This window comes from Halichoerus grypus, chromosome 11 (genome assembly GCF_964656455.1).
Source record: "Halichoerus grypus chromosome 11, mHalGry1.hap1.1, whole genome shotgun sequence".
Lineage (NCBI taxonomy): Eukaryota > Metazoa > Chordata > Mammalia > Carnivora > Phocidae > Halichoerus > Halichoerus grypus.
In genome coordinates this window covers 86952556-86966321 of record NC_135722.1, presented here as the reverse complement: position 1 = coordinate 86966321, position 13766 = coordinate 86952556, and the positions used below count along the sequence as shown (strand labels likewise).

Below are 13766 nucleotides of genomic sequence, written 5' to 3'. Positions count from 1 at the left end.
GTTACAAGGTGACATCAAAATAGGCACTTATGTGAGTACTTTAGAGGGGATGAATCAGTCAGAGTAATAGACTACCAAGGTAATTTAAGGGACCGCCTTAGGTGTTCCACCAAATGATATAGTGAAGAGCTTCGAGTACAGAAATTTGCATTACAATAGTGACCTATGTGGCAAAGGAAACGTGGGCTATTGTACTGCTCCTAAGAATTTAGATAGTCATAAAATAAGATTGCTGTCTATTAATATTTAAGAGTAATACAAAATAGATCACAGAAGAGATATTTAAAGTTTCCTTAAAGAGACATAATGGCTCCCAAGACAGGGAGTCAAGATCAGTGGTTCTTAGATTTCAGAATTTCATAGGCCAGCAAATTAAAAGTAATAATAAGTATTCCCAAATTTTATTTTGCCAAGTCAAGTCATTTTTAAGAGAAATTGAGAGAAATGTCAAATGAGAGAAATTTTAACACTCAAAAGTATAAGAAGAATACAATCTTAGAATAAAATCCCTTACATTGAATCAATTTAGCTTTATGAAAACATGCATTGTCATTATTTTTCCTTTGATCATGAAAACTTCACAGATGTGGAGCTAGCTATCTCCTTAAGTTAACGTTTTTAAAGAAAGAACGTGTCCCTTGGCAGGGTGATCGGTCTGCTATATAGGCTAAGAAAAAAGAAGTAACAGAGGAAAACCCAGGCAGTGAGTGGCCTTTCCAAGCACTGTCCAGAAAAAAAGCCATAGGCAAATACCCATTTGATTTCTCTAGGGCCATGTGCTCAAGAGTCCACACTCATCAATCTCTGATTATGATTTCGTTTCCCATGTGAGTCTTCCTCTAGCAGAAGGAGGCTGGCTCTCAGCCTAGGGTCCATGGACTACTAGGTGGTCCACAGATAGGCTTTAGAGATTCTATGAACCCTGGAAAATGTACATTAAATTTGTGTGTGTGTGCACGTGTGTGTGTGTGTGTGTGTGTGTGTGTGTGTATTATGGCAGGAGGAGGGGAACATCCTTGGCTATAATCAGGTTCTCAAATGAGTTCCTGGCCAAAAAAAAGGTAAAGAGTCAATGGGTCTCACAGGGAGTAAAAATCTCACTGATTATGCCAATGAGACTATTCCATTGTACATTAGTTATTATCTTCACTGACCATAGTGTTACTCTGGATTTACACATCTCTCCTAAGTCTAGTTAATGTGAGTTTGTGTGCTAAGAAATGGGTAACCTCTCGGTATGCTTTGGGGGAAAAAAATCAGGTTTTCATTTTTGGGTTTTTTTTTTTTTTTTTAATTTATTTGTCAGAGAGAGAGAGAGCACAGCAGAGGGAGCGGCAGGCAGAGGGAAAAGCAGGCTCCCTGCTAAGTAAGGAGCCTGATGTGGGACTCGATCCCAGAACCCTGGGATCATGACCTGAGCTGAAGGCAGATGCTTAACCGACTGAGCCACCCAGGCGTCCCAAAAAATCAGGTTTTGAGGCCACCAGACTACCCTGCTACTCTTTGAGACCTCTTGGGAAAGAGCCTTCCCCTGGGAACCTCCCAATATCCCTAGCCACTCATGAGTATGTTTCTTAATTTAAATTTACATACTGTTTTCTAATTACTTAGAGGCAGGCCAGAACAAACCAGTGACGATAAAACCAGAGGTAGCAGATAAAATCAACATTGACCTGCCTAATCTAAATATAACAAGATAATTCATGACAATGTTTTTCCCAGGGGTGGGACAAGTGGGGGAGATTGAATGTTTAAAATAGCTTAAAAGAGCTCCATAACAGATTCATTCTATTATTCTCTTCCAACCCAGTTGAAGACCAATAGTCATGAATACTTTCCACAAAGCACATAAAAAGGTGATCAATTACGAATCTGTATGTATATGGGTCTAGGAGGTTCATTACAGTTATTAACTGCATAGATATTTATTGACCATTTGCTATAGCCCAGCGTCCTGTGCAAGGCACTGAGAATAAAGAGATAAAGACCAAGACCCAGCTTTCAAGGAATTCATTGTCTGCTGGGAAAAGATTGACAGTAAACCAGTAATTAATATAAACTATAATAAGGGTTATAATATAACTCCACAAGGAGTTATGGGAATACAGAGGAGGTACTTCTAACTCAGATAAGGAAAGCTGAGGAATAGGAAACAGAGGGAGAGGAGAGTGGTGTAGTGTGATGGACAGCAAAGCCCTCCCGAGCAGGTCACTTACCGGCGTAACTGCCTTTACTTGGCCAGTGGTGACAGGAGTGGCCACACCACTGTCTGTAATCACAAACTGACCTGGGGGAAGTGTCATCATTTGAATCTCCGATGCTGAAAAACAGGAAATAGCCACACTTCAGTGGTCTCAGATTTTAATACAAGTTGTAGAAACAAATACCTAACCATTGGCCACATTCTTCATTGAGACATTTTCCATAGATTTGCTTGCCGTAGAATCTTATCATGATACGATTTCTTGATACTCTGATAAGAATGATCATAGGAAGTTAGCAGACAGTTATCAAATATTAGAAATAATCAATGCAAAAAAAAAAAAAAGAAATAATCAATGCATCTCCCCCAAATGTGGCTTCTGAATATCCGTAAGACAAATATTCAATAATTTTTTTTAAACCTTGAAATAAGTTACAAAGGTTTACCTGTTAGCTCAATATTTTTAACTTTTATATTCGGATTTGAGTCACTGATAAATGTACCCACTATTGCCTACTAATCACAACATAATCTAACTTGAATTTTATTTCACCACCAGTGTTATTAAAGCAAATTAAAAACAAAGTTCACCCTAGCATCCAGTTGATGGTCTTTATATAATAGCTTCTGTCTGATTCCAGAGCTGATATAGGAAACATTGTAAGATGAGCCTAGATCATAAAATAAGCTGGGATCATACCAGCATGCAAGATGCTGTAAGAGACTACAGGGTCATGTAGAAAAGACACAGGGGCCAATTTGAAGATGCTCTCATTAGCCAATGATGGGATAATCTGAGCAACAATAAGGGTAACAACTGCAATGGCTTGAAATATATTTACTGTGTTGAAATTCATGAGAATACAATGATAGTAAGACACACACGCATACCCCTCATTGGTCACCTTGGATAATACTAGGAAAGAACTCATTATTTTGAAAACTGGTAAATAAAAGAGATGAACTGAATATTTAAAGGATTTATCCTGCCCTTCCTGTGCGAACTGCACCGCAGAGTAACCTGTTAGTTAAGGTAAAAATTTTTTCTTTACAGAAGTTTTCTAGGGGCACCTGGCTGGCCCAGTCGGTGGTGTGCATGACTCTTGATCTTGGGGTTGTGAGTTTGAGCCCCACACTGGGTGCAGAGATCACTTAAAAATAAAATCTTAAAAAAGAAGAAGTTTTCTAGCTGATAAGTAAGAAAAGAATGATAGAATCAGAATATGACAATTCTGCAATCTCTAATGAAACAGTGGTGCAAAGGGAAACGACAGACAACCAAACATTGTGTGCCTCCTGATGGAAGTACACACCACCAGCCAGAAGTGTCTTGGGGAGGAAAACTGAACCTGAATTTGATCAAGCCTCCAGTCTACAGGAAAGAAAAGGGACAGAAGAAAGCATCTTAAATGATAATATAGGGATGACAACAGCAAAATTCAAAATGTGAGAAATTCTACAGAACAAATGACCCAGTTTCTTCAACACATAAATTGCAATTTAAAAGAGAGAGAATACATATTTAAAAAAAAAACAAAAAACAAAAAAACCTCAAAGGCTGCCTGGTCGGTAGAGCATGTGAATCTTGATCTTCGGGTCATGGGTTTGAGCCCCACGTTGGGTGTAGCAATTACTTAAAAAAATAAAATCTTAAAAAAAAAACTTCAAAATATATAACCAATTGCAATGCATGAGCCTTATTTGGAACTCAATTTGAACAAACCAACCATAAAAAAAATTTATGAGGGGCGCCTGGGTGGCTCAATCAGTTAAGTGACTGCCTTCAGCCCAGGTCATGATCCCAGGTCCTGGGATCGAGCCCCGCATTGGGCTCTCTGCTCAGCGGCGAGCCTGCTTCTCCCTCTCCCTCTGCCTGCTTCCCTGCTTATGCTCTCTCTCTCTGTCAAATAAATTAATAAAATCTTAAAAAAAAATTTATGAGACAATCACAGAAATACGAACAGTGGATATTTGATGGTTATCAAAGAATTACTGTCATTTATTTTTAGGTTTGATGACAGTACTAGAGTTGTGTTTTGTTTTGTTTTTTTAAAAGATTTTATTTATTTGACAGAGAGAGACACAGTGGGAGAGGGAACACAAGCAGGGGGAGTGGGAGAGGGAGAAGCAGGCTCCCACTGAGCAGGGAGCCCGATGCGGGGCTCGATCCCAGGACCCTGAGATCATGACCTGAGCCGAAGGCAGATGCTTAACGACTGAGCCACCCAGACGCCCCTAGGGTTGTGTTTTAAAAAACATTTATGTGGGCACCTAGGTGACTCAGTCAGTTGAACGTGGGAGTCTTGATTTTGGCTCAGGTCATGATCTCAGGGTCGTGAAATGAACCCCACTTCAGGCTCCACACTCAGCAGGGAATCTGCTTGAGATCCTCTCTCTCCCCCCTGCCCCTCCCCCTCAAATAAATAAATAAATCTTTAAAACTATATATATTTATGGATGTAGGCACCTGGGTGGCTCAGTTGGTTAAGCGTCTGACTTTTGATTTCATCACAGGTCATGATCTCAGGGTTGTGAGATGGAGCCCGGCATTGGGCTCCACGCTCAGTGAGGAATCTGCTTGAGCTTCTCTCTCTGCCCCTCCCCCCAGGCCCACTCATGCTCTAAATAAATAAATAAATAAATAAAATATTTTAAAAAATATTTATGGATGAAATAATATGGATTATTGTATAGTTGGGGGATTGGAAGAGAACGTTGGGGGTACAAATGAGACAAGACTGGCCCTGAGTTCATAACTGAAGTTGGATAATGGGTACAAAGGCGTTCATTATACTATTCTATTTTTTGTATTTTAAATGTTTTGCCTAATAACTTCAATTCCAGAATCTTTTCTTCAGGTTTTCTATTATTCCCATGGTGATCTGCATCATGCCACATTTCTTTCACTGGAATTAAACTTAGTATAAATGTCTACTGACCAGGGTTCTCCTGGTATTTACCGTGAGTAGGAGTCTTTCCCCGACTAGAAACAAGACTCAGCCCTCATTGTGACCACCAATATTTAAGAGAACAGAGTGTAAAAATAACAAGAACGTACAGTTTGAGCCTGATTCCATACCAAATCCACATAACACAGCCAAGGACGACGGAGACAGACTCAAGGAAAAAAATCAATAGTAGGAGGAAGACCAACACTGGCCTTCCTAACTTCTCAGCCCCTACTGCTCCTAGCTGCTACTATCAAGGGCTGTCGTTTCCTCTATTCCAGATCTTCAGTCATAAAGACCCCATGCTTTCCAGCTCATATCCAAGGCTGCCATCCCCACCAAATCTGTTCACTATTAGGACCTCCAGCACCAGCTTTTTGCTGCTTCTGTAGCACTAATCTCAGGGTTTTGAAAGCCAACTACTCATATATCTCTCTCTACTAGATAATGATCTCTTTGAGCCAAAGACTATCTTATAAGGAGAGGCCACAGAGTGGGGTGGTTTGGAGTGTAAACTCTGAAGCCAGACTGCCTGAGTTCCAATCCTCTAGTTACTAGCTGTGTTCCTTGGGCAAGTTACTCTGTGTCTGAGTTTCCCTATCTATAAAGTGCAAATAGCAATTGTACTTATATGTTGTTGTGAATACTGAATGTAGTATATATGTGGTTTAGAATCATTCCTGGCACCTAGTGAGAGCTTAATGAAAGCTGGCTGTATGGTGTTACTGGGTGGTGTTACTGATATGAATCAATATTAATTTTTTGTATAGCCAGGGTCTAGCACATCCACCTATACAAAGACTGTATTCAATAAATGTTGATGGAAGAGATGACTCACCACATCAACCTACCCTAGATCCATCTATTCTGCGATTAGTCCATCCGCCTACACTTTCTCTGGCAGTGTTCCTGATGTCTCTGAAATGGGTGGCTCTCTGAGATCAGAACGCTGCCTTGAATTTGGTCAGGAAACTCATTCAAGGACATGCACTACGAAGTGTAGAATATGGCCAATGACACTTTAGTCCAGAAAATTTATTCTAAAGCTGATGAAATTATGACCCTTGAGTGTAGATTCCCCACCCGTGAGCCACAGCACCATCCCTGTTCCTGCCTTACAGTAGCCACGGAAGGAGTTCCAAGCGTTGGGTAGGTAGGTGTGTTGCACAGAGGAGCCCGGCTGCTGGAGAGCCTGGCCCGGGGTGGAGGCGCCGCCTTGTATCTGCGAGGGGCTGAGCCCTTGCTGGGACTGCTGGGAGGCAGGGCTCAAGGGCTGCCCAGTTACCTAGAGAGAAAGACAAGGCGGGAGTAGAAAACTAATCACTTCCAATTTAGTTAAGACTCACAAATAACTGAAGGAAGCAAATCTGGCTAACATGAATTATAACACTGGAAGTATTGCTGCTAAAATAATAATATTTTAAATAATAGGATTAATGAAAAGGAATCATAACTATCAAAATCCTAATTCGTTTTCAAAGGATTATCTACAAGAATATCCAAAAAATTAATTTCACTGAGCTCATTAGAAAGACAAATGAATGAAAGTCTAATTATCTTCATTACATAAGATTTAACAAACTGAGAAGCTGAAGAACTTGCCTATGTCACAGAGCGAATCTGTAACACAAATTGAAGTAGAACCCAGAAATCATAATTTCCACTGAGTACACTGGGAAATCCCACTCAGGTAATGGAGATAAACACAGGTGTACAGGCAGACATCCATGGAGAGGCTTACTCCTGTCCACAGGATAGAGCCCAAGCTCCATAGTTTGCCATTCAAGCCCTCCATATTCCAGCTCCAAACTACTTTCCCAACTTTTCTCCCAAACATCATTTCCTATTAGTAACCTAAACAGTTTTCCATAAATAATACCAGTTTCCCACCTCTGTGCCTTTACTCACAGTGAGACCGTATTCAGATCATAATGTGTTCCCCAACTACCATGTCAAAATCAAACCCCTCCTTCAAGACCTCATTCAGATACCACTTCTATAGAAATATCCTTGATTCCCTGCAAAACAGAATCTTTCCCTCTTCTGAAAGCCCATAACTTATCAATATAGCCACATCATCCTTAGACCCAGGCAAGACCCATCCTTAGACCATGGCCCTGGAGTAAGTGTCCCCTTCTAGGTGACACTTGGGAACCAGAGTTCCCCATTCCCTATGACAACAGCCCTGCACCCACTTCCAGGGCCTGCACAAGTCTATTCCCTGAGTCCGTCACCTTGCAGGGGTCCTAGCTCTTGGATGTGGGCTCCTCTAATGGCATTTGGGCACAGGGGACCACGGGGGTGGCCGTGGGATCACCTGTGCAGGGATGTGGAAGAAGCTGAGACACGTGGGTCGGGGTGTCCATGTGGGTACACAGAAGCCCTGTGAGGTGCAGGCTGGAGGCTGGGTGAGAAGAAACAGGGAGCAGTCTTGGGGAAGGTCGTCCCTGTGCCACCATCTTCTGAGGAGTCCCTCCAGCCTAGGGTTCCTTTGAGAAACTTAAAAGTGTGATGCCCGTGGGGGTGGGAAAGAAGGGCCCCTCGTGGACAGAGGTGACTGTCTGGGACTGGGAGAAGTGACAGAAACCTCACAGCTGCTGAACCTCACACTAGAAGGAGGGGAGGGGCCGTCAGATGGCAAGCAGCAGAGCCTCCCATCCCCAATGCCCCCCAGTAAACAGGAAGGCAGAGAAAGTGCATGTTTATCCTATGGATTTCCACAGCAGTCCGAAGGGCACAGAGCCAGCCAGGGAGGGAGAAATCCTTTCCCCCTTCCTCCCGCCCCCAGCCTAGCAGCTGCCAGTGCCGCCCACACGCTTGGCAGGAAGGCAAGGAATTTCGAATTGGCACTAACCATGTTATTTAGTAGCAATTGTTACTTAGCATATCCTTTTCAATTTTGTTATTATGAAAATATATGTGTCAAGCAGGAAGATAGAACATACATTTTTTAAAGTTTTTACTTAAATTCCAGTTAGTTGGGGCGCCTGCGTGGCTCAGTCAGTTAAGCGTCTGACTCTTGATTTCGGCTCAGGTCGTGATCTCAGGGTGGTGAGATCAAGCCCCGTGTCAGGCTCCCTGCTCAGCGGGGAGTCCGCTTCTCCCTCTCCCTCTGCCCTGCCCCTGCTTGCTCTCTCTCTCTCAAATAAATAAATAAAATCTTTAAAAAAAAAAAAAAAAAAAGGAGAGAGAGTCTGTTTCTTGGTTTGCCCCTCTCTCTTTTTTTTCCCTTTGCTCATTTGTTTTGATTCTTAAATTCCACATATGAGTGAAATCATATGGTATCTGTCTATCTCTGACAGACTTACTTCACTTAGCATAATAGTCTCTAGCTCCATTCATGTAGTTGCAAAGAACATATTTTATTTAAGTTTGTTAGCTTGATTTGAAACTTTTAACCACCCAGACACATGGCATGCAGGCTTTCATTTGTACTCTTGTTCTGGAACCTGTGAATATCAGAGGTGGGCCTACATGTATCCTTTCTGGTTCAGATACCTTCGCTTTATATCCTGTTTACTTCTATATATTTGTTATATCCCTACTAGACTCCAAGCTCCTTGAGGGCAAGACCTAGAAAAGTTTCATGAAAAGGGTAAGATTTTTAATAAATATTTTTTTAATGGATGTAGCTATGCTGTCTCAATAACAGCCTCTATGATATAAACACAACAATACGCCACAAAGTCACTGTTCCAAAATTCAAGAAACAACTTAGCAACTGCATGCTATCAAGACAGCCATTTAGAATAGGAAACAAAGGCCTAGGTTGTCCCTAGGATATAAGATCACAGGGCTCCTTTTGCTTAGGGGAAGCTCATCACTTAATGCAAGTGTGTCCATAATGCCAATATAAAACCTGGAGGCAAAGGTAGGATCTTTAATGAAGGCCCAAAAATAAACGGCATCGTTTCAATAGTCAAGCTGACTGGGTCTGAAGACAATGCCTCTTCACTCTGATGAACGTTCCAGGGTCCCCAAGACCGTATTGCCTTTCGTGAGCAGTGGGAGAACATACCTGGGATGATGAGGGGGTGGAGGAAGTGGGCTCTGTGACTTGGATGTGCTGCACCTGGATGGCATGCTGGGTGTAGGTCTGAGGGTCGTGGAGCTGGCCAACGTCCACAGTGGACTGCTGAGACTGGTGTGGGGAAGTGGCCTAGAGGGCAGGAAGACCAAAAGCATACTGATTAAGGGGAAGGGAGATCCTTCCAGAGAAAACGTTCAGCTGAAACAATATCCCAGCAGAAGAGTAGACGTAATTTCACATCCAGGGTTTCGCTCCCAGAGAGCCCACACCTAAGCCAAGCTGGTAAACACTAGCAAAGAAGATCATTTTAAAAGTTACGCTTGGGGCACCTGGGTGGCTCAGTCGTTAAGCGTCTGCCTTCGGCTCAGGTCATGATCCCAGGGTCTTGGGACCGAGCCCCGCATCGGGCTCCCTTCTCCACGGGAAGCCTGCTTCTCCCTCTCCCACTCCCCCTGCTTGTGTTCCCTCTCTCGCTGTGTCTCTCTCTGTCAAATAAATAAATAAAATCTTTTAAAAATAAATAAATAAATAAAAGTTACTCTTATAAAACATAAGCCACTAATGCTATTTAATTCTGAAAGAGAAGGAGAGAAAGGGAACATAGCTCCTTGTAATAAGCTGAACGAGAAGCTCTCAGGGATCAAAAGTCCTTCTCCCTTAAGTTTCAATTAAATGTAACACCCTACCCTTGATAGGTTAAAAGAGATCAAAGGAGAGAATTTGCTTTCAGCTACCGACCCACTAGAAGAGTGGTTCCCAACCTTTTTATGTATCCCAGACATCTCTGAAAATCTGGCTAAAGTATAGTCCCTTTCTCCAGAATGATGTACATATACATCACACTTTTCAGGCAATTTCAGGGATTCATAGGTTCCTCCAAAGCCTGAAGTTAAGAAATGTCCCATAAGAAAAACAAGATAAAGAACAGTCAACAACAGTAGCAACTCCTTATTTCCCGCTCTGGTATTAGTCCTAAATTTTCCTATTTTCCTAAGTTTTCAGACCAAATTATTTCAAAGCAATAGGTTTGATCATTTGTGCCTTGAATACACCTCCTCAGCATACTTAAATGAAACCACAGCTCTGGGAGGATTTCTTCTTTTAGCTCCCTCATCAGTGACAATGAGCTGCAGAAGGCAGAAGGAGCGTAGTCACACCTCTGCACGAATAATGTACTGACTGACATCTGAAACTCAAAGTTATTCTTTACAACCTCCCTTTCGATGCCCAAGTACCAAACTGGTTCCCCACCAAGTAGTCAGCTTTGGTGCTCAAGGATTCAGAAGAGGCTCTGAAGGAGTTCACGTAGGACTGCCCCACGGCAGCACGATGACAGTGTACAGGGCAGCCGGAAACCTCTGGAAGGCTCCGGAGAGAATCTCTTACACTGCTAAGTCCAGAGCCCTATACAGCCAGGGGGCCAGGAGAGCTTGCCAAATGCCTTAGACTCAGACCTTACACGGGAAGCACATGACGTGGGGTCCAGCTCTAGCTCTGAGAACTGGGTGCTCTTGTTGACCGCCCCCCCCGCCCCCCACCACCGCCATATTGCCTAGTGGCAATCTGGCATTCCTGAAGGTAGAGAGCAACATGTACCGGAGCCACTTGCACCACTTGAAGCTGTATGTGCTGTGGTTGCTGAAGACCAGATGTCGACTGTGACACAGGAATATACTGAATTCTCTGGTAGTCCCCCTGCGACGTTCGGTAATCGGTTGTTAAGGTCTGGGACAGCTCTGTCATGGCTTGGGTTAGGAGGTCTGTTGTCTAGAAAAGTCACAAAAAACACACTAGCTGGTAACACTACAGCTTGTACAAATTAGCCCTGAGCTCAGATAGGAGAGATCCAAAGGCGAGAAGATGCTGGAGGATTACAGATGTCTGTATCCACCTGTCTGTGTCAGCCCCGATGGGGTTACCCGACAGGTTCTGACCATCTTGCAGCACAGGAACGGCACTGAACATTTCTTGCTGCTCCTTCTACAGACAGCTTTGGAAAGCATCGACTAGGAGACCAACCACACACAGAAGGCCCTGGTAGGAAACTGAGGGATAATGGGCTACCTTTGCAGCCAATTATATAGCAAGATAGACGTGGCTTTGGTATCGGAAGCCGTGATGGGCACGGAAGGGGATGAGGTGCCCTGACCAGTCACATACTTACCACCACGGTCTCCCCGGTAGCGCTGTCTGTGGTTAACACAGCCGGGGCAGCACTGATCACAGCTGTCGTCAGCGGTGGATGTAAGGTGTTAGGGAGCTGGGCATACTCTGGGTGCTTCTTTCGAATGTGCTGTACCATCTTGGTCTGGAAAAGTATGGCAAAACCAAGAATCGTTACTAGAGTTAGTTATTTGCAATTTTTCTCAAACACAAACCCTGCCACGATCCCTGAAGTCTTTCTGGTTTTGCTTCGAAAGAAATAAGGTGTGCCCGCTCCTCCCAAAGCAGCACAGAGTTTGCAAGAGGCAAAGGAAGAGGCTGAGAAGAAACTGAATACGCATGTGACCCCACGCCGTCAGGCAAGGTCAGCACACCTCACTCACAGTATCCCCTAGCACCCCCCCCAATACCTGCAGCGATCAATCACAAGTTCTCCGCCTCCCACAACCAAGAATGACCCCCTTTTCAAGATCTATCATGTAAGGTCCCACATTGTGCTTCTGTAAACCTGAGCTCATAAAGCATGAGCATAAAATATTCCAATATGAGACCTTCAGCAGACCAAAGAAAAGGAAACCAACTGAGCGCTCAGGTTATGTGTGAGATACACTAGCTCTGGGGAAATTCCACTTATTCTCTTCCCATTCTGGATTTACAATCCCTATCCTCAGGAAACAGCTCCTCAGCCGTCGGAACGGGACAAAACACCTCTGGCAGTCAGTCCTGCGTCAATTCAAAAGAAGCCAACTGCCACCTTCTCTTACGAGATGCCTTAAACAATGACCTTGATCCGGACGCAGTCAAAGCCCATCCCGTACCTTGCTGCTGTACTGTTTGGAGCAGTGAGGGCAGCACACGGGAGGGGTCGCTATCGTGCCGGTGAGCTGGGTGTGGGTGCTCAGCATGGGGTCTGGCTCTCCTGGGCCAGCGGGACGGAGTTTGCGAATGCTTGGTGGGAGCTCAGCCCCTGGATGGTTCTTCAGAATATGGGCTTTTCGTTTGCTGGCACTTTTATAAACCTGCGAATTCAAATGCTTTGTCATGAAAGCAGTATACGGTTCTACTTTCTTACTTCAGAGTGAAATCTCTTAACAATTCTGTTGTTAGGTATGAGAAAGGAGAAAAAGTATTCAGGTAGCGCAAAATAAAATATTTTAACAGCTATATTGAAGGATATCTAAAATAAGAACCTAATGTAGATGTGCTAGGCATCTTCCTAGAATTTATACATCTAAGATAGTAATAATAAAAATACCCCTTACCTTGAAGTTTAAGAGGTAGATACACAGTCACAGAAAAAGAATCGTTTCAAAGGCCAGTTCATCCCACTTAGCCTTTCTACAAAAGCTCTCATATATTTACTAGTACTAGATGCCAAAGAATCCTCCAAAATGGCAAGTCTAAAAGTGCCTAGTATCTGTAATGATGAATCTATGCTTTAAAAAGTTTCCCAATTTTGGGGCGCCTGGGTGGCTCAGTCGTTGCGTCTGCCTTAGGCTCAGGTCATGATCCCAGGGTCCTGGGATCGAGCCCCGCATCTGGCTCCCTGCTCTGCGGGAAGCCTGCTTCTCCCTCTCCCACTCCCCCTGCTTGTGTTCCCTCTCTTGCTGTGTCTTTCTCTGTCAAATAAATAAATAAAATCTTAAAAAAAAAAAAAAAGTTTCCCAGTTTTAAGCTGACACAACTACATTGTATAAGGAAAAATATTACAATGAAACAATACATGTATATTCAGTCTTTTTGCAACCGCACAAAAATAAAGGTGAAATAGTACAAACAGTCTTCCATTGCAAAACTCCTCCACATCCTACTCAATCTTCTAGAAATCCCAAACCTACTGTATATATTTTACAAGTAGGATGATAAACAATTTTGCTTTAGAGCTTAGGAATTTAAAACAAATTCATATACTAAGCTCCTGGTAAGCCTCTACTTTTATAACAAAACCACAGAGAAGGAAAAATGTTAAACACAAAGTCAACTAATGCTTAGGAAAAAAATTTTGACTTAAAATGAGGCTGCACTTTTAGCCCTTTCTCATCTGAATGGAAAACTACTGAGAGACAGGGAACCATCTGTTAAGAGTAAGTGTAAGATCTAAGTATATGTTTATACATGCGGACAAATGGGCTCTAAGCAGGGCTCCCAGGAAGCATCCCAGTGTGGACAGTTTCCTTTTACCTTATCACAGTACTGACAAAAGTAATCACGGTTGGGCTTTATGATGGGTAGAGTTAACTCTGGCACCTCTTCTATCTTCATGTCTGGGTGCCTCTTTGATAAGTGATTTACCTAAAGGGGAAAAAAGCAAATGAGAAAAAGAGAGCCTATTACAAAGAGAAGAGAACCAAATGCCTCTGGTCTTGACTGCTAGAAGTTGGAATCCTGGGAAGCCATGCCCCAAAACAGGCATGTGGCCAGA

The 13766-nt window shown here is 43.1% G+C and overlaps 1 protein-coding gene across 2 annotated transcripts in view; it reads right to left on the bottom strand.

Moving 5' to 3' along the window:
- Window positions 1–13766, bottom strand: part of PRDM10 (PR/SET domain 10) — a 98432-nt gene that overhangs the window by 3081 nt on the left and 81585 nt on the right. For both annotated transcript variants that reach the window (XM_036086299.2, XM_036086301.2), the window contains 7 exons: window positions 13526–13636; window positions 12163–12363; window positions 11346–11489; window positions 10778–10948; window positions 9170–9310; window positions 6271–6436; window positions 2217–2320 (listed from right to left, as the gene is read on the bottom strand). In XM_036086299.2, coding sequence (XP_035942192.1) covers window positions 2217–2320; window positions 6271–6436; window positions 9170–9310; window positions 10778–10948; window positions 11346–11489; window positions 12163–12363; window positions 13526–13636 — 1038 coding nt within the window. The remainder of the gene's footprint in view (window positions 1–2216; window positions 2321–6270; window positions 6437–9169; window positions 9311–10777; window positions 10949–11345; window positions 11490–12162; window positions 12364–13525; window positions 13637–13766) is intronic.